This window comes from Ranitomeya variabilis, chromosome 5 (assembly GCF_051348905.1).
Source record: "Ranitomeya variabilis isolate aRanVar5 chromosome 5, aRanVar5.hap1, whole genome shotgun sequence".
In the NCBI taxonomy this organism is placed as follows: Eukaryota; Metazoa; Chordata; class Amphibia; order Anura; family Dendrobatidae; genus Ranitomeya; species Ranitomeya variabilis.
In genome coordinates, this window is record NC_135236.1 from 109,306,420 (window position 1) to 109,333,824 (window position 27,405).

The 27,405-nt window shown below is 43.1% G+C and overlaps 1 protein-coding gene across 1 annotated transcript; it reads right to left on the reverse strand.

The window, feature by feature from the left end:
- Positions 1 to 7,837: 7,837 nt before the first annotated feature.
- Positions 7,838 to 27,236, reverse strand: DUSP26 (dual specificity phosphatase 26). The gene is made up of 5 exons (XM_077263127.1): positions 27,184 to 27,236; positions 26,772 to 26,895; positions 15,790 to 15,961; positions 14,454 to 14,665; positions 7,838 to 10,393 (listed from the first exon to the last, which is right to left on the reverse strand). The coding sequence occupies exons 3-5, from the start codon at positions 15,951 to 15,953 to the stop codon at positions 10,200 to 10,202; spliced, it is 570 nt and encodes a 189-aa protein (XP_077119242.1). The 5' UTR covers positions 15,954 to 15,961; positions 26,772 to 26,895; positions 27,184 to 27,236; the 3' UTR covers positions 7,838 to 10,199.
- Positions 27,237 to 27,405: the final 169 nt, after the last annotated feature.

The following is a 27,405-nucleotide window of genomic DNA, read 5'->3' on the forward strand; positions in this document are numbered from 1 at the left end:
TCCTCCACCTCCTCTTCACCCGCTACCTCGTCCTGTACACTGCCCTGACCAGACAATGGCTGACTGTCATCAAGGCTTTCCTCTTCCTCTGGTGCAGACGCCTGCTCCTTTATGTGCGTCAAACTTTGCATCAGCAGACGCATTAGGGGGATGCTCATGCTTATTACGGCGTTGTCTGCACTAACCAGCCGTGTGCATTCCTCAAAACACTGAGGGACTTGACACATGTCTTGTATCTTAGACCACTGCACACCTGACAACTCCATGTCTGCCATCCTACTGCCTGCCCGTGTATCCTCCCACAAATAAATAACAGCACGCCTCTGTTCGCACAGTCTCTGAAGCATGTGCAGTGTTGAGTTCCACCTTGTTGCAACGTCTATGATTAGGCGATGCTGGGGAAGGTTCAAAGACCGCTGATAGGTCTGCATACGGCTGGAGTGTACAGGCGAACGTCGGATATGTGAGCAAAGTGCACGCACTTTGAGGAGCAGGTCGGAGAACCCAGGATAAGTTTTCAATAAGCACTGCACCACCAGGTTTAAGGTGTGAGCCAGGCAAGGAATGTGTTTCAGTTGGGAAAGGGAGATGGCAGCCATGAAATTCCTTCCGTTATCACTCACTACCTTGCCTGCCTCAAGATCTACTGTGCCCAGCCACGACTGCGTTTCTTGTTGCAAGAACTCGGACAGAACTTCCGCGGTGTGTCTGTTGTCGCCCAAGCACTTCATAGCCAATACAGCCTGCTGACGCTTGGCAGTAGCTGGCCCATAATGGGACAACTGGTGTGCAACAGTGTCATCTGCCGATGGAGTGGTTGGCAGACTGCGTTCTGTGGAAGAGCTGTAGCTTCTGCAGGAGGACGAGGAGGAGGAGGAGGAGGGGGTGCGAACGCCTACAGCCAACTGTTTCCTAGACCGTGGGCTAGGCACAACTGTCCCTAAATTGATGTCGCCTGTGGACCCTGCATCCACCACATTCACCCAGTGTGCCGTGATGGACACATAACGTCCCTGGCCATGCCTACTGGTCCATGCATCTGTAGTCAGGTGCACCTTTGTACTCACAGATTGCCTGAGTGCATGGACGATGCGCTGTTTAACATGCTGGTGCAGGGCTGGGATGGCTTTTCTGGAAAAAAAGTGTCGACTGGGTAGCTCGTATCGTGGTTCAGCGTACTCCATCAGGGCTTTGAAAGCTTCGCTTTCAACTAACCGGTAGGGCATCATCTCTAACGAGATTAGTCTAGCTATGTGGGCGTTAAAACACTGTGTACGCGGATGCGAGGATAAGTACTTCCTTTTTCTAACCAGAGTCTCACGTAGGGTGAGCTGGACTGGAGAGCTGGAGATCGTGGAACTTTCAGGTGTGCCGGTGTACATGGCAGACTGAGAGACGGTTGGAGACGGTATTGTTTCCGCCGGTGCCCTAGATGCAATATTTCCTCCTACAAAACTGGTGATTCCCTGACCCTGACTGCTTTTGGCTGGCAAAGAAACCTGCACAGATACTGCCGGTGGTGCGGAAAATGGTGGCCTTACAGTGACGGAAGGGATGTTGCGTTGCTGACTAGCTTCATTGGCCGAGGGTGCTACAACCTTGAGGGACGTTTGGTAGTTAGTCCAGGCTTGAAAATGCATGGTGGTTAAGTGTCTATGCATGCAACTAGTATTTAGACTTTTCAGATTCTGACCTCTGCTTAAGCTAGTTGAACATTTTTGACAGATGACTTTGCGCTGATAAGTTGGATGTTGTTTAAAAAAATGCCAGACTGCACTCTTCCTAGACTCGGATCCCTTTTCAGGGATTGCAGACTGAGCTTTAACCGGATGGCAACGCTGTGCTCCAACAGGTTTTGGCTTTGACACGCGTTTTGGGCCAGATACGGGCCCGGCAGATGGAACCTGTTGCGATGTTGATGCCTGCTGCGGCCCCTCCTCCACCTCGGCTTCTGAACTACTGCCGCCTGCACCCTGTTCCCCCAATGGCTGCCAATCGGGGTCAATAACTGGGTCATCTATTACCTCCTCTTCGAGCTCGTGTGCAACTTCGTCTGTGTCACTGTGTCGGTCGGTGGTATAGCGTTCGTGGCGGGGCAACATAGTCTCATCAGGGTCTGATTGTGGATCTGTACCCTGAGAGGGCAATGTGGTGGTCTGAGTCAAAGGAGCAGCATAGTACTCTGGCTGTGGCTGTGCATCAGTGCACTCCATGTCAGAATATACTTGTAATGGGCATGGCCTGTTAAATGTTTCACTTTCTAAGCCAGGGACGGTATGTGTAAAGAGCTCCATGGAGTGACCCGTTGTGTCGCCTGCTGCATCCTTCTCTCTTGTTGTAGTTTTTGCTGAGGAGGACAAGGAAGCGACTTGTCCCTGACCGTGAACATCCACAAGCGACGCGCTGCTTTTACATTTACCAGTTTCGGAAGAGGAGGCAAAAGAGCTAGAGGCTGAGTCTGCAATGTAAGCCAAAACTTGCTGTTGCTGCTCCGCCTTTAAAAGCGGTTTTCCTACTCCCAGAAAAGAGAGCGTTCGAGGCCTTGTGTAGCCTGACGACGAAACTGGCTCCACAGCTCCAGACTTAGGTGGAATATTTTTATCCCCACGACCACCTGATGCTCCACTACCACTACCATCATTACCAGCTGACAATGAACGCCCACGACGACCTCTTGCACCAGACTTCCTCATTGTTTTAAAATCTTAACCAAAGTAACTTTATTTGTTGCTGTCAAACAACTTACACGGTGAGCTATAACTTCAGTATGATTTCAATATCCCTTAACAGGTTGGTGAGACCACAAGGAAAATCAGGCACAATGTTACACACTCTGTTTTCTGTGGCACAAAATCACAGAGATGACACACACGCAGGACTGTCACTCAAGCACTAATGTCAATATTAATCTCCCACCTAATTTATTTATTTTTTTTTCTCAGGGAGACTTTAGAAACCAAATAATATTAAAAAAAAAAAAAAAAAAAAAAAAAAAAAAGGCTTTCTATGGCCCACAATTAGAGAGAGAGAGGTGGCACACCCAGGAGTCAAGACTGGCGCACAAGCTGAAAGGGCAATATTACTCTCCCACTGTTTTTTTAAGTTTTTTTTTTATTTCAGGGAGACTTTAGAAACCAAATAATATTAAAAAAACAAAAAAAAAAAATAGCCTTTCTATGGCCCACTGAATGAGAGAGAGAGGTGGCACACCCAGGAGTCAAGACTGGCACACAAGCTGAAAGGGCAATATTACTCTCCCACTGTTTTTTTATGTATTTTTTGTTTTTTAAGGGAGACTTTAGAAACCCAATAATATTTTTAAAAAATAAATAAATAGGCTTTCTATGGCCCACTGAATGAAAGGGAGAGAGGTGGCACACCCAGGAGTCAAGACTGGCACACAAGCTGAAAGGGCAATATTACTCTCCCACTGTTTTTTTTTGTATTTTTTGTTTTTTAAGGGAGACTTTAGAAACCCAATAATATTTTAAAAAAAAAAATAAATAGGCTTTCTATGGCCCACTGAATGAGAGGGAGAGAGGTGGCACACCCAGGAGTCAAGACTGGCACACAAGCTGAAAGGGCAATATTACTCTCCCACTGTTTTTTTATGTTTTTTTTTTTTTTTCAGGGAGACTTTAGAAACCAAATAATAAGAAAAAAAATAAATAAATAAATAGGCTTTCTATAGCCCACTGAATGAGAGATAGCACACACAGCAGTGGCACACAAGCCCTGACTGAGGCCAATATTTTTCTCCCACTGATTGATGTAGTGTTTTTGTGTTGAGGTAGATTTTAGAACACAAATCAAGGAAAAAAAAAAAATGCTTTCTATGGCCCACTGAATGAGAGAGAGGTGGCACACCCAGGAGTCAAGACTGGCACACAAGCTGAAAGGGCAATATTACTCTCCCACTGTTTTTTTATGTATTTTTTGTTTTTTAAGGGAGACTTTAGAAACCCAATAATATTTTTTTAAAAAAATAAATAGGCTTTCTATGGCCCACTGAATGAGAGGGAGAGAGGTGGCACACCCAGGAGTCAAGCCTGGCACACAAGCTGAAAGGGCAATATTACTCTCCCACTGTTTTTTGTATGTTTTTTTTTTTTTTTCAGGGAGACTTTAGAAACCAAATAATAAGAAAAAAAATAAATAAATAAATAGGCTTTCTATAGCCCACTGAATGAGAGATAGCACACACAGCAGTGGCACACAAGCCCTGACTGAGGCCAATATTTTTCTCCCACTGATTGATGTAGTGTTTTTGTGTTGAGGTAGATTTTAGAACACAAATCAAGGAAAAAAAAAAAAATGCTTTCTATGGCCCACTGAATGAGAGGGAGAGAGGTGGCACACCCAGGAGTCAAGACTGGCACACAAGCTGAAAGGGCAATATTACTCTCCCACTGTTTTTTTATGTATTTTTTTTTTTTTTCAGGGAGACTTTAGAAACCAAATAATATTAAAAAAAACAAAAAAAAAAATAGCCTTTCTATGGCCCACTGAATGAGAGAGAGAGGTGGCACACCCAGGAGTCAAGACTGGCACACAAGCTGAAAGGGCAATATTACTCTCCCACTGTTTTTTTATGTTTTTTTTTTTTTTTCAGGGAGACTTTAGAAACCAAATAATAAGAAAAAAAATAAATAAATAAATAGGCTTTCTATAGCCCACTGAATGAGAGATAGCACACACAGCAGTGGCACACAAGCCCTGACTGAGGCCAATATTTTTCTCCCACTGATTGATGTAGTGTTTTTGTGTTGAGGTAGAATTTAGAACACAAATCACGGAAAAAATAAATAGGCTTTCTATGGCCCACTCAGTGAGAGATGGCACACACAGGGATGGCACTGTAGCAGAAATGCCAATCTTAATCTCCCACAAAAAAAAAAAAAAAAAAAAACAACAGGGACTGTCCTACAATTACTATCTCCCTGCAGTAATCTAAGCCAGGTATGGCAGGCAGCAATAGGAGTGGACTGATGCACAAATTAAATAAAAAGTGTGGACAAACAAAAAAGATAGCTGTGCAGAAAGGAAGGAACAAGAGGATATGTGCTTTGAAAAAAGCAGTTGGTTTCCACAGTGGCGTACACACAGCAATACAGCTATCACGGAGCCTTCTAGGGCAGCCCAATGAGCTACAGCGCTGAGGGGAAAAAAAAAAAAAATAGCTTCCACAGTCCCTGCACACCGAAGGTGGTGTTGGACAGTGGAAATCGCTGCAGCACAAGCGGTTTGGTGGTTAGTGGACCCTGCCTAACGCTCTCCCTGCTTCTGACAAAGCGGCAGCAACCTGTCCCTAAGCTCAGATCAGCAGCAGTAAGATGGCGGTCGGCGGGAACGCCCCTTTATAGCCCCTGTGACGCCGCAGACAGCAAGCCAATCACTGCAATGCCCTTCTCTAAGATGGTGGGGACCAGGATCTATGTCATCACGCTGCCCACACTCTGCGTTCACCTTCATTGGCTGAGAAATGGCGCTTTTCGCGTCATTGAAACGCGACTTTGGCGCGAAAGTCGCGTACCGCATGGCCGACAAGCACAGGGGTCGGATCGGGTTTCATGAGACGCCGACTTAGCCAAAAGTCGGCGACTTTTGAAAATGATCGACCCGTTTCGCTCAACCCTACCAACAAGTGCTATAAATAAGATACCAAAAATGTCAAAAACTTGAGCCAATCTGGCAAAACTGATGACATATTCAGAATCAGCACCCCAAAAATACCCTAAATTCATTAAAATATTTTGGACACCAGAAAAAAATTTTTTTTTTGTTGACCTGTGTAATCGGCGACGCCCAAAGCCCAGCAAAACTATTTAAAGGCAGTGGGCGTGACTCAGCCTTCAACCCGAGTACCAGCCAGATTAACCCCGGATAATCTGGATCAAATCTAACCGGCGCCACTGAGCATATAGTGGACGAATGAGGAATTACCGCTGTCTGTCGGACGCCCTAGTGTGAACAGCGTCCGACATGACACCTCCATTATGAAGAGACTGTGACAAAACCATCTTCATGTCAAGTTGTAAAAATGTGTCTTTGAGCATCATGAACTAGTGTTCCTTGGATAGATTATGTCTATTGGAGGTCTAAGAATGGATCCTGAATTGCTATTTTGGATTTATCACAACCAAATGGTCTCAAAGACCTTCAAAAGATTAATCAACTTTGCAAATCAAATTATTGCCACTATGCCATTAAAAACAACAAGTGGTTGCTCTTCTTCATGCCTCTTGGAACATCCCATTTCTTGGAATGGATTAGATTTTGCAATTCGAGCATTACAAGAACTTAAATCTCGTTTTTCTTTTTGCTCCTGTTCTCCCCCATCCTGAAGTCAAAAGGCCATTTTACCTCAAGGGGGATGCCTCGGCTATTGGTGTAGGGGCAGATCTTTCACAAAATTCCTGTTGAGCAAAAAATCATCCCTGTGGATTCTTCTTCCAGAAATTTTCTCCAGCAGTACTGAATTATTCCATTGGTAATTGTGAGCTCTTTCATTTACTTAAAGGAGCTAAGTTCCCCTGTGACCATTTATACTGACCACAAAAATCTAGAATATCTTCAGTCAGCCCATAGGCTAAATATCACGACTCTGTTGTCCGCTGTCCTGGGACCAGGGGATCTCTCCCTATCCCTAACACTAGCTCACCCTGTTTCCCAGATTACTTCAGATGGTGAAGACACCGGGGACACGTACCTTGTCTTAGCTCCCGAATCCACCCTTAGTCTGTACCCTTCCCCCACCCAGGGAAGAGGGGAGTAGTACTGTACCATAATGCACCAACCAGGCTAACAATGTAATACGAACCGGGATAAAGGAAAATACCAATCATACAAATATACTCACACAAACAACAGAGGTGTACACCGGGGAAAGGAGGATGGGGTAAAACCAAAGTAGGAGAAGAAGGGGAATTAGCACACACCCAAAACCTAGCAATGGTCACAGATAAATCCACCAAACACCTTCTCAAATAACAACCACCAACTTACAGTCATGCAGCATAAGCTACTCTGACAATGAGTATTAGCCAGAGCCCAAATTATATAGACAATGGGAGTGGCTAACAGTGAACAGCTGAACCTTAATGCTGGAAAGCTTCTAGTTGCTCTCAACTGTGCAGATTACCCCTTGCACTGCTACTAAAATCAGTCTGCACCATTAAATATAAAGGTGAAGTGCTTCTAATCAGCGCAGGAGTGGGAGAAATAAGACGCTACAGTCTTCTGGCTCCTCTCTGTCGCGATAAACCAGTGACACTAAATCTCTGCCAAGCTCGATGCTCATTTTTCTCACAGTTTGACTTAATCCTCATCTATTCTGTTGCCAATGAACACTGCAGGGCTGATACCCAATCTTGATACTTTGATCTTGTGATGCCTTCTGAAGATGTGCTCTCGCATGTAGTTGAAACAAATTAACCTAATTTAGGTGGAGAATTTTAAGAAGAAGGGATACTAGCAATCTGACAAAGATGTGATCTATATGGCTTACAACGCAAAGTTTTTATTAGATACTTCATACTGTGGCTTGTACCACCTGTAGTTCCATACTAGTCAGCCTGGTTGACTTTCTAGGACTTCACAGTTAAATCCTCTTCACGGTCTCTTCAGATGTAAGCACATTTTAAATTTAGCTCTTGGAAAAAAAGAAATCTGTGCTGTGATTGGTTTCTACGGGGCAACTAAGCCAGTTTTGCTTTTATTTTCCGTCACTGGCCATTTACCACTGATGTTACATTACCACAGGCCTTTACTTTTGCACCGGCCTTTTTGAACCACCATGTATTTTGTCATCCAACAAAGGACAAGAATCTTATATATTCATCACATACGCATATGTAAAGCAACATATTTATTGTAGACCGTTTCTGTGTAATTCATGTAAAAATATTATAATTATATTCATCACTAATGCAATTCAAAATCACAGAGTTAGTAAGACTATTATCATTCCCAAGCATTGCTGCTGCAACATATACATCATTTTAATAAATGTATCTTCCTTGTTTAATCTGAGTTAATATAATATGCAAATTGTTGAGATTTCAAGAAATAGAAGGATATCTATGTTTCAAAATCTTGTCTTGTCCCAAACGTTTCCATCACAAATAGACTAAACCCAATATAGATGTCCTGACATTTTTACAAACTGGCATGATGATGTTTAGTTCTTCATCTGTCCTCTATACAGTATGTGCTCCTTCACAGTTTTAGGCCTTATTTGCAGGGATTTTGATCTCTCAACTTGATTTTTGGCTTGGAGGGACTTCTTTAAATTGATAAAAAAAAATATCAATTCTCTATTGTAAGGCCAATTAAAGATAACTTCTCAGGACAATTTTACCAATGACTCTAGTAGTATAGCTGTATAGGTCCTAAAACAAAGCTAAAAATAAGATTTGCTTTGACATAATCCAATTTGCCAGGGTTAAGAAAACAAGCTGTGAAGCCATATGCAAATTAGCCATGAAGTTCCATTGGGACATGTTAACGCACTTCCAATGTAATTTTCACATACTTTCAAAACTTAAAAGGTATATCTAGGATTTTAAGAAAAGCAAAAAGTGAGCCTAAGCACTAACAGGCAGGTAGTTGCTGCTTTTACACGGCACAGAGCAGTCACAGACCGCTCCTGGCGGGGATTCAACTGCCTCTGCTGACACCACGTCGAAAGAGCACAAAATTATTTTCCACTCCACTCTGTTGACAAGGCGGGACTTCGAAAATCATTCTGATTGACAGCCAAATTTTGACTGCCTAACTGGTGAAGACGGTTGTCAATTAAAATGATGTCGGAAGTTACGCCACTTCGATAGAGCAGAACAGAAAAGAAGCCGCCACTTTGTTGATGTGACACCTGGAGAGGCAGTCTGTGACCACTCTGTAGGGGAAGAACAGCGCCATGCACAACTGGCAGGTAACTAGACACATAGTTGCTAGGCTCAGAAATGGTACCTTGGACGACTACAAAACTGGTATAATTTTTTGCTTTTGTTCTAGGACCTACACAGCCATGTCATATTTCATTAGGAATATCATCCACAAAGATTCCCAGTTAAACAGGAAGTTTGGTCTGAATTCTTTTGGTGCCACCACCCATTAAAATTATCCTCCGAGTTGTATCGAAGAAATAGGGCTTGCAATTTTGTGATGTCCCTGTGACAATGGTGGCCCTGGTCATTTCCGTTTATCTTCCTTATTCACAGCTGACAAACATCACACAATAACAGTACTTAAGTAGTGATGATCTGCAGAGGATCAAATGTAAATTACCGGTAGCTGTAAAGTGTAAGGACTTAAAGTACCTTTTATTTCTCGCATTTAAGCCTCCTTCACATGTCCGTGTTTCCAATACATATGGTATCCATTTTTTTACGTATACCGCACGTACCAATTATAACCTATGGGGCTGCTCACATGTCCTTTTTTTCTGGCAGCACAGATGACAAGGGCCAATACAAGTCTGTGGGTCCATGAAAACACATGCTGCACACTGATGGCATCCATGTGTCATCAGTGTGCTGTCCATATTTAATATTGCAACGTATAGGAGAAACGTTGTTTAATTCTTTTATCCATGCTGGAGTAACACTGATGGTAAGAACAGACACACTGATGGAAAACAATGATGACACCAGTACTGGTTAAACACGGATGTGTGAATTAGGCCTTCAAGTGTAAGTTCTTATTGTCAGCGGGGTTCTCTCTCTCTTCTCCCTCACATTTATTTTCTGAGCAACTTCCATTATTGAGATTAGTTTGAATTTATTCAACACAAATTAAATTAAATTTGGGGAAAATTCAGCAAAATTGCAAATTCGAATTTCCAAAGATCTGTTCATCTCTAGACGCATGGTTGAATGCTATGTTTTTACGAAAGAAAAATAAATAACTGAGGGCAAGAGGGTACCTATGGTACAAGAATTAGTATGGTAAGTATGTTACATTTTGGTTTATTTATTTGTTTTACTTTTTTCCTTATTAAAACTAACTTGCGAATTGTGGAGAATGCTAACCTTTGCCATTTTTGAAATATTTTTTTCTTAACAATGCTAATAAATGCCTATCTTACAACATGATGAAACGAAAACAAGTTGTTAGATAGTCCTGGAATATATAATCAAATTTTCCCTAAGGAGCAAATGAATCTTAGTTGCTGGCTGGAAAAGATTTATAGCAGTCTGTTAACGCTTTCCCCTCAAGGTGTTGTCTAGCTCTAGTAACTGACGAAGAAATCCACGATTAGGGATGATTCCTCTTCGGTCCTTTACTGTGTTAATAGCTTCAACCAAAGTCATGTGATGGTAAATCATGAGATATGCAAGAACCAGTGTGGCCGATCTGCTCACCCCCACAGCACAATGCACCAAAATTTTGCCTAGCAAAGAAAGAAAAATACATATTGTTTTAGTAAACAATTATAATAGTGTGCATTATATCCCATACTTAAATGGACGCTGTCATGTGAAAAATGCTAATAACCTGCAGATATGAGGTTAATCTGCAGGTTAATAGTGTTCTGAATATGCCAGAGCCCGCACTGAAATCCCAGCCGATGGGAAGAAATTAACTTTTTTTCTCCCTGCAACCTAGGCTTTCAGTCATAGGGGTGCGGTGGGTGTGGCTTCAGTCATTGCTCAGTACATAGTGAGCGGTGGCTGTAACCTGGTCTCAGCACTCACTGACATCTTTCTCTGCACTGATTCTCTGCTGTGATGGCTGTCAGTCAGTCCTGGGGCGCGGTTTTAGCCGCTGCTCATTATGTACTGATTGGTGACTGATGCCGAGCCTCTATGACTGAAAGCCCGAGGGTGTTTGGAGGAATAAAGTTCATTTCCCAGCAGCGGACCTTTTAGTGCAGTTGTTGGGCAGCTTCAGAATGCTATTAATCTGCAGATTAACCCCATATCTGCAGGTAAATAGCAATTTTTCACATTGGATGTACAAGTTGACTTGTGTTACCTTTCAGTCTCTTTATCAGATTGGCGACGGTCTTCTCAAACACTGACAGGATAGCATAATATTGACTGCTCTACTTAAAGGAGTATGTTACCCATGCGATCATAGGATAGCATGTTCAAGTCCCTTTAGGAATAATAATTTTGGTAGAAAAATATTTTTCCAAGAGTTTAAAAATAAGAAAAAAATATTCCTGCAATCTCAGCTTTCCCAATAAAAAAAAAATTGCAAAATCTGTAGTGTAGAAAAATAAATGACATCTACTCTAATGTTATATCATAATTTATACAACAATGTGAACTTTGCAAAAAAATATACAAAATTAGAAAGAACATTGCCAAAAGAGCTGCACTGTTCATCCCGCCTCACAAAAAATGAAATAAAAAGTGATCAAAAAGTTTTATGTATCCAAAAGTAATACATGATAACTAGAAGTGTCCATAACCACTAAGCCACCCCCTTATCTGCTGGGCGGTTAGAGATATTATGGTTTATCTGTAATTGGATAATGGCCATTCTCTATTTTACAATATGTTAGAAATTAGAGTCAATGAGTCTTGATTTCTCATAATTGATGTATCTTTCCAATAGCCATATTTTCCAACATTTTAAATGCCTTACAATACTCTTTAATGGGTTGAATTTATATTTTCGAGTTAAAATGGTGTGAACATATTCAGGATTATTTTTATTTTTAGTGAAAGTCCCATCTTTCCTGGTGATGGTCCCAATAAGATTTCTGTCTCCTTAGTGGGTTGTCATTTTTATTCTTACTATTACAATTATTATTAGCTTGCTTAAAATTATATTTTTGGTGTGTTAATTTATGTATGTGTGGCACCCCAGGAGTTCGGGTACCACAGTAGTGCTGCCTTCCCCTCGGGGAGCGTAGTGCTATGCCTGGAGACAAGAGGGATCCCTTTGGCAGGTTATCCCACACACAACACATTCTAACTCCAGGCCAGGAGGGGGAGCTCTAAACCCTGTTTTAGGGGAGCTTCCCTGAGATATATAGATCCTGGTCTGGAGGAGGAGTGGAGTCAGTCTGAGAGAGTCTGAGAGTGAAGAGAGACACAAAGGCCATGTGCACACGCTGCAGATTTTGATGCGGATCCGCAGCTGATTTGACGCTGTGATCTGCAGCTGTTTTCCATGCGTTGTACATTACCATGTAAACGTATGGAAAACAAAATCCGCAGTGCACATGCTGCGGAAAAAAACACGCGGAAACGCAGCATTGTTTTTTCTGCAGCATGTCAATTCTTTGTGCGGATTCCGCAGCGGTTTACTCCTGCTCCATAATAGAAATCTGCAGGTGTAAAACTGCAGGTGGAATCCGCACAAAAACCACAGAAAAATCAAGGTAAATCTGCAGTAATTCCAAGGTAAATCCGCAGTGCGGTATACCTGCAGATTTACCAAAAACAGTGTGGAAAAATCTGCACACCATTCCGCAATGTGTGCACATACCCGAAAAGAGCAGAGGAGAGATTGATGGCTCAAGGAGGCTACGATTGGGCCTCCTAATAGTCAGAGTGCAGAAACCAGGCACCGTGAGCCCGAGGTTGTGGATAATTGCAAGGTCCACAGCAGAACCAGAGGGCATAGGACTATACGTTAACTGCCCGTACAACACCTGAGGTACAGCAGCAGTTAGAGCCTGGAGCCACCCTTTCAGAGACCCCAAGAAAATGGCTCAAGCTGCCTACCGTGCAGGTACTGTCCCAGGACAGGAGAGAAAAGGGGTACCTTGCCAGCAAACTACAGGGAGCAAGGGACCAGGAAAGCAAAGCATAGATGAAGGCTCCCAACCTGACCTGCTAAGGGGATTTCCGCTTGTTTCTGAGCTGCCAGAACTCCTTCTGTACCTGTTGCCGGTACCCTGGACTGTGGCCTGCTGCCACCAGTAAACCAGGTAAAGACTGCAACCCTGTGTCTCCCGTTATTTACCGGCAACACATGATCCCTGCCATACACCTTGGGAGCACTGGGGACCCCGCTTCACCTGTGGGAGGTGTCACCATCTTACTGCCACAACATCACCCCAGAGGACCCCTTTAAGCAGCGTCGGTCCCTATTGACTGAGCACCACAGGTGGAGTCATGAAAATAGACTTTCACAATTCCCTTAAAAGACCTTTCCCCTTTAATTGAGTCCCAGGGCCACGGTCCAGGTCGCAGCCACCGTGACATCCCCTTTAAGTGCGACTGGACCCGGTATCAAGTATCCCCATTGCCCTGGTGGGCGACTCATATGTATTGTTTGATGCCAATATATGTATTAATGGAGTAGACTAGACTAGAGGGTTCTGTGTCTCTATAAAATATGCGAGCGCCCTATGTAGTTGGGGCTGCCTGTGGCATTTTAACAGAATTTTCAGCTGGTGTAATGTCATTAATATCCCCCAAAACAACGCAGTAATTGTTGGGTTATTATTACTTATATCATCTGATATTGGCACTAGAGTTGCGTCTATCAGTATTTTCTTTGGTCACGGTAACACAAGGTGAGAGGTATCGAGTGGCAGTTGGAAGGTAAGACTCATATTGAGGTACAAATATGAAATGAGAAGTCAAATTTGCTCTCCTCCTTGTTATTACATGTAGAATTGTGGTACTCATCTAGGGTCACAACTTGAGGAAACAACATAATCAGACTATGTCAATTAAAATGTGAGTTATTACGAGACTTTGAGCCACTTAAATTTACTCATTTTTCTTTGGGGGGTGGTGGTGGGTGGGATCAACTCGGTTTCTCTAATTTTAATATGTTGCTGGATATTGCGAGACGATGTTTCTATTTCCTCGTTGTTTTTGAAATGTTTTGATTTTTCATATAAAATCAATAATGTCCTGATTAGTTTTACATACAGTTTCACTTCTTTTTTGAAAGATAAACCAGATCGCCTTTTTAGAAAAATCAAATGAACATTTTTATTATTTTGTATTTTTTTCAATCACAATTAATACTTTTGGCTTAAACTTTATGTAATCTGGACATGGATATCTATACAGATAAAGTGAGATGTAACTTAGCAAAAAATTGCCATTTTTTGTGAAAGAATGATGTACTATATGTGTCACTATTGGTCTCCAAAAAAGCTGGTGCAAAGCCTTTGAGAAATCTCCCCCATTATGTTTATTTTTATACATCTGCTAGAAATAGCATAATGCATAATTTATATATATTACATATGTATAAGTTATTATTTATATTAGTATATCAGTGGCAATTATTGCAGTCTCCTGCATGACACTCCCACCCCGAGCATGGCTTCTGATGGCCCGTCACTGCCATCAGCAGCCCCTATTGAGCACCACTGCCATGTGCTAGTTTCCCATTACACCACAAGCATGCAACAATTCTCTAGAGAACCACAAATGGTTTCTAACATCATTTTTTTCTGTATGATGACAAACCAATATGGCTGCATTATCGTTTCCATAGAATTTGCTACCCAGCATTCCCAGTGGTCTTACCTCTTTCTCCGAGTGCCCGGTGAATAAAATCTGCTGCCGGATTGAAATGTACGCTCATATCAAAAGTGGGGGAGTCCTGAGCGTCAATCCCCATGTACGAAATGTTCATTCCTTTGTAGTATTCCTCTCCTCCTCTGAAGCGACTGTGCGTAGCGTTCAGGATGTGGGTAATACGCATCTGATAGAGTTCACCTTTATTGGCCGCTATCTCCCTGGACTCGGAATAAGAAAAGCCTCTCAATAAACAATACATGATAAGGAATTACATTTTTCTTATATGCAGGGACATTGTGATAGAATGGAAACCATGCCATAGGAAAATTTCAGGTAGAATTGTACCAATGATTATCGTAGTAATCACAGTCTACAGTAGTGAAGTTAGTTTGGATGACTTGGTCACGTGTCAAGCGTGGCACATCTGGATCTGTGGCTTAGTGAAACAAACTCAACTAGGTTTTGTGTAACCATCAGCAAGAAATTGGGGGTGGTGTTGGAGGGAGAGGGTGTCAGGAGGACCAGCTCCAGGATTATACCAGGTCTTGAATGTCAAAGTCCCAGTAGTCCCCTCTTCACTTTAGATTTTTCCTTCTCGCCTTTTTCAGTCAATAAAATGTTATCATGTTTTTGTGTGTGTGTGTGTGTGTGTGGGGGGGGGGGTACAACCTTAACTCTTATCATTACTTTTAGGGGGGTCATTAAACTTTCTTTTATCTTTTTAGTTCATTTTTTTCAGGAGGTTAACTGACCAAAAAAACAGCCATTCTGACAATTCAAAATTTTCCCTCGTTTTATTGTTCACTAGTTCACCGTTTGGGATAAATATTGTAACATTATATTAGTTCCAATAGTTATGCATGTGGCGATATCAAAAATATTATTAATTATAAAATATCCATTTATATTTTTAGAATAGGAGTGATTTCATTGTTTAGATACTATTTTTAGATCTTAAAAATATGTATTTTTTCACCTTTTTTTTTATTGTGGCCTGTAATGGGGGTTGTTTTACATTCTACACTACAAAATCTCCTACAACTAAAACCAGGAATATAGCCTACAAGAGATGACGGTAGGAATAATAAAAAAATTGGTAGAATAGTAAGAATAATGGGCAATATTAATGTCAGGACCACTGAAGTTTGATAAATTGGATTTTCACAAATTGGTTGGTTTACAATTCACTGCCCATTAGGTTGCATTGATGGATAAACTGTATATGGACACTGTACATCATGTCATAATTTGATGATATAGCAAAAGTATGAGTCTATATAGCAGTTTTTCACAGCAAATATGAGTCTATGCATAAAATATCGTTTTCTTGAACATGACTTACTGATCTCCCAAGTAGAGCCCTGGCCACACCTCATCTGCATGGTTCCGTATACATTTCCCAGTATACAGTATCTTTTCCAGGTCAAACACACTAAGTATTGGATGGCTGGCTCGTTGTAATGGTCCCCTAACGAATGGGCTGCGATAAGAAGATCTGGAAGTCATGATATGTTCTGTAAGATGAATTAAAAGGGTTAATGTAAGACTTTATATTACGCTGCAGTTAGGCATAGAAAGTATCTTTTCTTTAAATTTTTTTTGTGCTATTAAAAAGTGATGTTGCCATCATTTGGGAAGTGCACATGACATAACCAGGAACAGGGACTGGTGGCCACATGCCCTGAATCTTTGGGCGAGTGCCACTGGGAACTGAATTGGTGTCGTCAACATGATGCTGATACAGTTGGATTTTGTGATAGGGCAGGGAGCCGTAGGCTGCACCAAGTTCATCCTTTAGGATGCAGACTGATGTCAATGCGCGAGCCCACCCTCCATGCAGGTTAGAAGAGGACTCTGTGGCTCTGATTAAGTGAGTATTTTTGCAGGCTGTGTCAAAAAGGTAGCATTATTTGGTGTATGCAGTTAGGAGTCATCATTACTTTATATAGGAGGGCATTAAAAATTTCTAAAGGATTCGTTCAGGGGTCATTCATTGTTTTAAGAGAGCACTTAGGAGGTATTATTATAGGGATTAGGGTGAGATACTTGCCTTGCCCTTGGTGCAGGTAACCTATGCTACGCTCCTGCTTACATGATACCTTGAGGATCTCAGTATTGACATTATCACAGTGGTAAAGGCAATGTAACAAATTGGCACTCCTTTTTTAATAGGGTAGAATGTGCACGGAACCTCTGTTCATAGGTTTGGCAAACAATGGAGTGAATGTGTAATCTGATGATTATGGAAAAAGAAGTGGCCTACATTAAAATCATGGGGCAAATGTTGTAATAGTGCTCTTCCTCTATACACACCCCAAAAATAATATTCGCAGCAGTAGGCCAGCTCATACTTCCCAAATTGAGGAGGAGTAGAGACACATAATGCAGCAGATACACAGTTATTATGGCAATACTGAAGCCCCTTAGTGTTTTCGCCCACTGCTATACGCCTTTTATGGCCCATTATATGGTATAATGCCCCCCAAATTCCCCCATCGTACATGATACCCCAACAGTGAATTTTCTAATTATTTCACTCTATAGTTCCTACACATGCACAGCATGATGACATAACAGTGCCTTCAGCAAAGAGTGATGCCACAACAGTGGCACCCACAAATTATGATGGTGCCACATTAACCTCAACACAGTATAATACCTCCCACAGCATGATGCCCCTAAAGTGCCCCCCACACAGTAGGATGGGGGGGGTCTTCATTTGGTGCTCTGCTTAGCTATTCATGATGAAGACTGCTGACAGGTCACTGATCACTCAGTGACCTGCCCCCTAGTTCACAAAATGAATATTATATATGGAGCGCCCCACCAGGGCAGCGGGGTACACGGTACCGGGTCCGGTCTTAAAGGGGATGTCACAGTGACTGCGACCCGGTCCGTGGCCCTGGGTGCTCAATTAAAGGGGAAAGGTCTTTAATAGGATTTGTAATGTCTATGTTCGTGATGCCACCTGTGGAGTTCGGTCAGTAGGGACCGATGCCGCTTAAAGGGGTCCTCTGGGGTGATGGTAGGGCAGCTAGATGGTGACGCTTCCCACAGGTGAAGCGGGGTCCCCAGGGCTTCCCAAGTGTATGGCACCGATGATGTGGTGGATGGTATAGTAAAGAACAAGGACTCAGGATTGCAGTCTTTACCTGGCTTACAGATGGTAGTAGTAGTAGTCCTCAGTCCAGGGTACCAAGTACAGGGTAGCTGTGGTCCGGCCGGCTTGGAGGCAATAGGAGATTCCTCTCCCAGGTTAGGTCCATAAGCCTTTCCTACTTGCGCTGTTTAGTTGATTAGGTCCCTGCCACTTGAAGCTCAGTGCAAGTCCCCTCTCTCCTGTCCTAAGACAGATGTCTGTATGATAGGCAGTTCAAGCCAGTTTATAGGGTCTCTATCATGACCCGGGCTCTAAATTTACTGCTTCACCCCAGACTTGATGCAGGCAATTGACATACAGTCCTATGCCCTCCGGTTCTGCTAAGTGTCGTAGAGTCCCACTATACCCTCAGGCTCCCGGTACCCGGTTCTGCGCTCTGGCTCCCAGGGTGTCCTTCCGCTGTTCCCCTGCTGAGCCTCTTCCTCCTCTGTGCTTCTTTCCTCTAAGCTCCTCCGCAATTCAACTCTTTCAGTAATCCTCATGGCTGCTCGGCCCCCACGTCTGCTCCAGACGTCCTTCTTCTTACTCCTGGAGACCAACTGTCTCCCTCCACTGTCTCCCTCAGACTCACTAACTCCTCCTCCAGACCAGGATACATAAAGTGTACGGAAGCTCCCCTGAATCCGTGTCCTGAGTGCCCCCTCCTGGCCTAGATTCAGATGTGTTGAATGCGAGTGCCTTACCTGATAGGTAGAATCTCCCTTGCCTCCAAGCGTGATATCACCCTCCCCGAAAGAAAGGCAACATTACTGCAACAACCGGTTACCTGGGGTGTTGCATGTACATGCTAGAAAAAAAAGCAAAAAATCCCTTCTGCACGCAGAGTGTCATGTTCCATGATTTGTGCCAGCTTGAGGAACCGGACACCGATGGAGAGATCAGAATAGCCATCTCTACATGCCACACATCTATGGCACCAAGGTTGAAGCTGAGGCCTCATCACTCTGGATGCATATCGAGCTGGTCATCGGCCATGCAGGCTAGTATTAACTCGATTTGCATTTCCAAGTGCTTCATGAGAGAAGGCATCACATGAAAAACATTGCTACTGCCCACAGCTTACGGTGGTTAGCATACCTCCAGCGGTATTAGGACATGGAACTTTCATCATTTGCATTGTTTGTTGGTGGAAGTGTTTGCAAGTTGCAGCTTTCCTAATTTGAAGATGGATTTTCTATTGAACTTGGATTTTCCTACTGTCGTGGACTTCAGACCACCAAACTGTTATAGTTTTTATTGCATGTATGTGTGTTTTTTTATCTCTCCAGTCACAGATAGACGGTGGACATCATCAGATGACAGTACATCAAAATGGATCATTGTGAAATCTAAAGATTTCAGATGGAGATTGTCATGTCCAATGATTTGGGAATGATACAGACAGTACTTCATAAGCACTGTGTTATATTATGCTGTTTTGTTGCTATACACTGTGGCATTGCGCCTGCTGCTTGAGTTGGGGAACACTTCCTTGGCAGCGGATTAACGTAGTCAGGCACGGTTTTTCACACAAAACAGTCCATACGGTTTATTTAACTGTCATAAACCGCACCGTAAGCCAGGTTGCACATCACCGGCTTACACATAGTCCATTACTTCATCATGTATGGCTTTGCAAAGCATTCACTAGTCACCCCTGTCTCTCTCCTTGCCTGGGTGACTGCACAGTTCAGTAACTGTCCTTTGTCAGTGCACATAGTTCTTTCTCCATACCCGGGGTTACCTCTCAAGAGCTCCTGCTCCACAGGCTTACTCCTCGTCAGTCCAAGGTCCTCAACACGACAGCGTCTTTCTCAATTTAGGGCCATCCCAGGCTCTGCATACACATGTGGCCTGTCCGGGTGCTATTCAGGACGTTCGTCCAACACCCAGGCCACCAGGTCCAAGGACTCTCCATGTGCTGTTCAGGAAGTCTCCACTCGCCAGAACTTCCAACACAGACCTGACCTCTTTCAGGACCTAAAACACAGACCATTCAGGTCCAAACACTCTGGCCATGTGACCAAACCCTGGTCACATTATGTAGCTGTAACCACCCCCATAGGTGGGAGGTGTGTGTGGTTAGTCAGTACTGCCCAGCTCTCCAGCTAACCCTATAAGCCCCCCTTATAAGTAAACACAACAAACACTTGTTGAACTGTAAGTCCCAGCATAACCATAACATTTTGGGCATACAGCGAAGAGAACCTCTGCGACACATTTCACCATCATAATTATGCCTCCAAGTGCATCCTGAAGCGCATACACAGCACCCCCTGACTGTAACATGGGTTACTGCATCACAACACTAAGGTTTGCGCTCTTTAAAAGTTGTTCTTCCCCTCTCCCTGTCTCTCTCTGATGTAGCTCTGATGTCAGTTAACACCACCCTTGTTCCCCATTCTTCTTCCTCTTTACTGTCTATCAGCCATCTTAGAAGACCATCTGTTTACTGACTGTATGTGTGCATATGTACAAGAATTCAGCTGGAAAATAAACCTTCTTTTGGAATCTTCATACATACAGTTGAGTTCAAGATATCTGAGGACATCACTCTATGTGAGTACCGGTTGAAAGAGATAAGGCATCTCTGCGCCCTACACTTGCAGTTTAATAATGGAGTCAGAATAGTGCTACACCCAGGATGTTGTCTCCTACAGTCAGCATGAAGGCTCCTACACACAATATGATGACCCCCACAGACCTCACAGGTAGTGTAAGGGCCTCAACACACAGTATGTTACCTACGCCGCCCCACAAAGTAGGTACCGTAGATACCATTGAAATTGTGATGACAGGCAGGAGGAGTTAGGGTTGCGGGCCCCTGAGAAAAGGGATGAAGTGCAAACAAATGTCAAGTCTGCATGTCTTTAACCTCATTTAATTGTTGCTGTGCCTTTCCCTCTCTTCTTTGCACTTCTAGTTTTGACTACTGGGAACCAAATACTGACCTACAGGGATGAATTTACCTATAAACACAATAGGCATTTGCCCTAGGCAGTGGGAAAAGACTGTTTTTCTTTCTTTAGACAGATATATACTACAACACAAAAACTTAAAAAACAAAACTTCAAAAGTATTAAAATATAAAAAAATAGATAAATTTGATATTGTTGTAATTGACCTGCAGAATGAAGGTAAAGTCATTGATAAAAAGTTACAAAAAAAACAGAATTGCTGGTTACATAACACTTACAAAAATAGAATGAAAAGTGATTCAAAAAAATGTATTTACTTCAAAATAGTATCTAACACAAACTCAACATCTAAATAAGCATATATGAAATTGTTTGGGTCAGTAGTGTGAGATAGCGCTACCTGAGTGTGTTGGGGGACACACCCTTGGCACGGGATTAAAGCACACAGGAGCGGTTTTCTCACATAGATCAGTCTATTTGGTTTATTAACTCCGCATAAACCACATAACATAAAGGTAATTTCATTACATCCACAAACATGTCGTGGCCAACAGTCTGTTCATGTAGCAGATAAACTTTTCTGGCATGAATTATAACCCCCCTTGTCTGGGGTTACCTTCCAGGAGCTCTGCTCCTCACGCTGACTCCTTGTCAGTCCTGGCTTCGCCAACAGAGAAGCCGTCCCAGGCTTTGTAGGTACATGGCCTCTCCGTGTGATCTTCAGGACATCCATCCCCAGCTGGGACTGTCCAACACACAGGCCACTCAGTGCCAAAGCTCCACCACGTTCTATTCAGGGAGATAGCACTCCCAACACATAGGCGTTACCAGGACCTTGCACACGGACCATACAGATCCAAACACTCTCCAACATGTGACCAAACCCTGGTCACATTATATACCTGTAACCCCTTCCATAGGTGGGAGGTGTGTGTGGTTAGCCAGACCCACCCAGCTCTCCAACTAACCCTGCAAGCCTCCCTTTTAAGTAAACAAACACAAATACTTGTGGGACTACAGGTCCCAGAACAACCTTACTTCAGGCTTACAGCCCAGACTCCCTCTGCGACACATACCGGCCATTTACAATCCTGCCGGTCACTGTTTCACCATCACCATTACTGATACGCCTCCATGCGTATCCTGAGAAGCACATACAGCGCCCCCTGGCTGTAACATGGGTCACTGCATGACAGTAGATACACAGCATGTCCAGACATCGCAGTCCATCCTAAGACAATGAATGACAGACATGTGAAAATCACTAAACCACCTGTACCCACAGACTCCTGAGATGCAAATCCAGTACTGCTGATTCGGGACTATTTCTGCCATTCACCACTCCTCCCACAAGCAAAGCTATGGCCTCAAGCCTGATTGGGGTAGAGGAATATCGGGACAAGGAAGTAGATAGGGATATATATACCGTATACACTCACCGGCCACTTTATTAGGTACACCATGCTAGTAACGGGTTGGACCCCCTTTTGCCTTCAGAACTGCCTCAATTCTTCGTGGCATAGGTTCAACAAGGTGCTGGAAGCATTCCTCAGAGATTTTGGTCCATATTGACATGATGGCATCACACAGTTGCCGCAGATTTGTCGGCTGCACATCCCAAAGATGCTCCATACAAGGCAGGATGGATCCATGCTTTCATGTTGTTTACGCCAAATTCTGACCCTACCATCCGAATGTCGCAGCAGAAATCGAGACTCATCAGACCAAGCAACGTTTTTCCAATCTTCTACTGTCCAATTTCGATGAGCTTGTACAAATTGTAGCCTCAGTTTCCTGTTCTTAGCTGAAAGGAGTGGTACCCGGTGTGGTCTTCTGCTGCTGTAGCTCATCTGCCTCAAAGTTCGACGCACTGTGCGTTCAGAGATGCTCTTAGGCCTACCTTGGTTGTAACGGGTGGCGATTTGAGTCACTGTTGCCTTTCTATCAGCTCGAACCAGTCTGCCCATTCTCCTCTGACCTCTGGCATCAACAAGGCATTTCCGCCCACAGAACTGCCGCTCACTGGATTTTTTTTCTTTTTCGGACCATTCTCTGTAAACCCTAGAGATGGTTGTGCGTGAAAATCCCAGTAGATCAGCAGTTTCTGAAATACTCAGACCAGCCCTTCTGGCACCAACAACCATGCCACGTTCAAAGGCACTCAAATCACCTTTCTTCCCCATACTGATGCTCGGTTTGAACTGCAGGAGATTGTCTTGACCATGTCTACATGCCTAAATGCACTGAGTTGCCGCCATGTGATTGGCTGATTAGAAATTAAGTGTTAACAAGAAGTTGGACAGGTGTACCTAATAAAGTGGCCGGTGAGTGTATATACTGTATATATATAAATATACACGCTTATTTATATATAATATATTTTTTAAATATCATGTGCTGGAGAATATGTGATTGGCTGGTGGGAGGGAGGGGTTGGGGATTAGCTTAAACTACAGAGGTGGAAGTCAATACCTTGTCTTTTAACACAGCATACTGCTCTCCAGCTCCTTTTTAATGGTTGGTAGTTTGGGTGGAGTGTTGAATAGTTGAAGTGCACTGTTATAGCAAACTTTTTTCATAGGTCTTTGCCTCCTGGGTATAAGGTCAGGCAACTAATATGGAATTAGCTGTCCTGCCGGTCTCTGGAGCCAGGCTTGGAGACGATGACTTCCTCGGTGTTCCTGCTACCGGATCCTGCGCCTCAGAAGGAGGCAGCCTATTACAGGGCAGAACTCCTTCTGGTTTCCTCTCCCTTTGCTATGACTTCATTTCTCTCTGCAATGCAAATCCCTTCAATGTCTCTTTCTTACGATGCTGCCGCACGTGGGGCAGGCGCAGCTCTGTGGCCTTCTGTCCAGGCCTCTGACAGGATCCCACCCGTCAGGAACCCACTACCTGAGCGGAGCCCAGATAGCAGCTCACTGGGTGAAGCCCAGCTCACTTCTGCCTAACTTCCTGTCCAGACTACCAGTTTTACCTAATTGTGAGGAGTGCCCTAGTAGATAGGAGCAAGGCTCCCCCTGGCAGCCTGGAGTGTGAAGTGTGTTGTGTGGTTTGTGATACCTGGTAATGAGATCTCCTTTATTGCCTTCAGACATAATATCACTCCCCCTGGTGGAAGATTGACATTACTGCAACGGTGAGGGCCCTGGGGCACTGCACTAACAACAACCCCAAGTATCTCCTTACCATTGTTATGAGCATACTGGAAGTTGTAAGGTCATGTGATACATGTGTACATAGAAGTGTCTGACCTTACACTGCAATTTATCGTTGGTCTTAATGCTGTATTCATTTACTGATGGTGGTTCTTGTGATGTATTCCTGTATTGATAGTAGTTCTGGTGATGTGTTCATGTACTAATGAAGGATTTGGTGATGTATTCCTGTACGGATAATGGTTGTGGGGATGTTAGAACATGACTATAGCCATAGATATCCTAACTGTGGTTCTGATGATGAATTCATGAACTAATAATGGTTCTGGTGATGTGCTCATGTACTGTTGGTGGGTCTGATGATTTATTCCTGTATTGATGGTGGTTCTGGTTTCATCACGATTCTAGTTATATATTCATAAACTGATGGTGGCTCTGGTGCTGTATATATGTACTGATTGCGTTTCTAGTGAGGTTTTCCTTTACTAATGGTGGTTATGGTCATGAATTAATGTAATGATGATTGGTACATGAATACAACACTAAAACAATGATGCCTCCGATGCTGCATTCATGAACTGATGTTGGCACTGGTGCTGTATTCATGAACAGATGGGCATTATAAATCATCAAAACATAAAGTTATTTACCCTATATGGTAAAGAGAAAAAAATCAAAATCCCAGAATTACATTTTTTGCCACCTCTCCTCCCTAAAAAAATGCAATGAAAAGTGATCAAAACGTCATATGCACCACAATTTGATATATCTAAAACCACCAGCTCACTAAACAAAAAAAAGTTTTACACAGCTCCATTGATGGAAAAAACAAAAATGTTATGGGTCTCAAAAAATAACAACCTCAAACCACAATTTTTACAATAAAAAAAAATAATTGAAAGTCTGGTATTATACTAAAGTGGAGAATCGTGTTCACAGGTCTACTTTACCATAAAATAAATTTTGTTAAAGCACAACCCAAAATGCACTGCAGGTTTAAATTCTACTGTTGGGAGGAGCACTATTTAAATTTTTGCCACAGGCTGCAGGAAAGCAAAAATCATCTCTAGCCTATTTATTACATGTAGTATACAGCTCTAGCAAAAATTAAGAGACCACCACATCAAAACCCTGGCATGGGCAGCCCAATCTCCAGACCTGAATCCCATTGAAAACCTCTGGAATGTAATTAAGAGGATGATGGATACTCACAAGCCATCAAACAAAGAAGAACTGCTTACATTTTTGCACCAGAAGCAGTGTGAAAGACTGGTGGAAAGCATGCCAAGACGCATGAAAGCTGTGAATAAATATCATCGTTATTCCACAAAATATTGATTTCTGAACTCTTCCTGAGTTAAAACATTAGTATTGTTGTTTCTAAATGATTACGAACTTGTTTTCTTTGCATTCTTTGGGGTCTGAAAGCACTGGGTTTTTTGTAATTTTGACCATTTCTCCTTTTCAGAAAAAAAATACAAAATGTATTGCTTGGAAATTCAGAGACATGTTGTCAGAAGTTTATAGAATAAATTAAAAATGTATATTTGTATGTTTCCCTCAAAAATATACCTATAAGGAGAATAATCATACAAACTGAACATTTTGCAGTGATCTCTTAGTTTTTGCCAGAGCTGTATGTGTTACATGACGATTTGTTAATAAACAGCTGGTGTGACCATTAAATACAGTAGGAGGCAGTCAGTGTCTATTTCTGGTGTATTGATTCTCGTAGTTAAGGTAAAGGTTTAATTTGCAGTTCTGCTGTAGGGTCCTGTGAATAAAAGCAATGTCCCTGCTCTCTCGTCCCTACTTGGTACTCTATAAATAAAGCCTGGTCTTATTTAATGCACCTCACATACTGGTCCAGTAATAATATGCTGGCGGAGAATTGCACCTAATCATATTTTATTAACTTTACAATTTGAACAGGTAGATGAAGATTTTGGAGCTGAACGTCTCCTTTATAAAATTACTGTTCTCGTAATATTGCATATTATAATAGGTTGCATATTAAAAAGATTTCATCCCATTCTTACTTTTAATGACTTTATTTTAATTGTATTTGCATATTACAATATTTGCAAAGTCATTAAATAGTTATTATTTCTCTGCATAGCTAATCGAAATTCTATGTTGTGCCAAAAACATCTCAAGTTGTGTAATTCACCTCATTCCCTTTCATCTTAATACCCTCCTAGAGTATATAATTGCTGAAATGTTCTTTGTACTTTGCATTGTGACCTTCATTGCTTACTTCTCCTGGTCGTCACAGTGGTATTGCTTTCCTCTCGGGGAGAGTGATGCTACGTTTGGAGACAAAGAAGGATAACTGCATCCAGGTATCACAAACATGCAACACATTTCACACTCCAGACCACCAGGGGGAGCTTCTGCTCCTATTTATTAGGTCACTCCCCATATATATATAACTCCCCATATATATATATAACTGGTAGTCTGTAAGGAAAGTTAGAACGTTCCAGACCAGAGTCTGAGGAGGATGGAAGGTTAAAGGAGCTGTGCATGCCCTCAGTGCTGCAGCTCCCAGATAGAGACATTGAAAGGCAGAACTGTATTGCAGCGAGCGTGAAGGGAGTTGCAGCAAAGGAGAGGTTACCGTATATCGGGTCATGTGCACCTAGAGACTGTGCCAGAATTGTGCTTGAATTGTGGTTTATTGAAAGACTGTGTATTGCAAAAAGACGGCCAAAATTGCCACCAAAACCTCCGCCATTACAGCACCACGAGGAGTGCTGGAGAAGAAGGGCGTGCCATAATGGGCGAGAACTAACTGAGACACGTGAAAAATAATGGCCGCCCACTCCAAGTACTAATGTACCATGCAGACATGTCCATCAGCAACTGAGATCCGCCTCTTGATCTTGAATGGCGTAAGAAAGAGAAAGAAGAAGCTCTGCCCCCGAAGGAGAGAGCGGGAAAGTGATGAGGACCCAGCAAGAAGGGACACGGAGGACAAGATGGCGAGCGGCCAAGACTCGAAGCGTGGGGTGGAAGCCAAGGACTCCCCCAGCTACCAGGATGGAAGCCGCAGTGACCAGTCACCAGAGGTCCTGGAGTTCCTGAAAGCGGAGGTGGTAGAACTCACCGATCAACTTCTGCGCACACAGCTGAGCACCGTAACCGGGTGGAAAGAGGCCTTCATCGCGAGCCTTTCCAGACGTCCGTCGGCAGCCTCGTCTGGTCCAGAGCAGGAAAGAAGATCCAGTGCCCTAGAGCAAGAAACAGCGGCACTGCTGAAAAAGATGGTGGCGCCAACAAAAGACCTGCAGCCCGCACCTTTGACCTCAGCAGAGCCGGAAAGTGAGACACTGCTGAGTAACAACAGCACCGCGGCCCATCCAGCGACCAGCGACTGCAGCTGCAACAGTGGAGCAGACCAGCACCGGAGGGACCGCATCCGAAGCAGGTATGAGGAACAACCCTGCCCTGGTGACCGACCCCACTCCAGCAACTGCTCGTGCCACAGCTACTGACCCCATTCCAGTGACTGACCTTACCGTAGCCACCGACTGTGCCACACTGCAGACCGACGAGTCACTGGTAGGCCCGCTCCCAGCATAAGAGAAAATAAAAAGAAAGAAAATGACTGTAAATAGTTACATGTTCATCTTTTGCTGCAAGTTTGAAATGACTATTGCTGTTTAACAGTTCATAAACCCGACTAGGGTTTCTTCTTAAAGGGGTCCCCTGTTAAAAAGGGATCCTATGATTGCACAAGT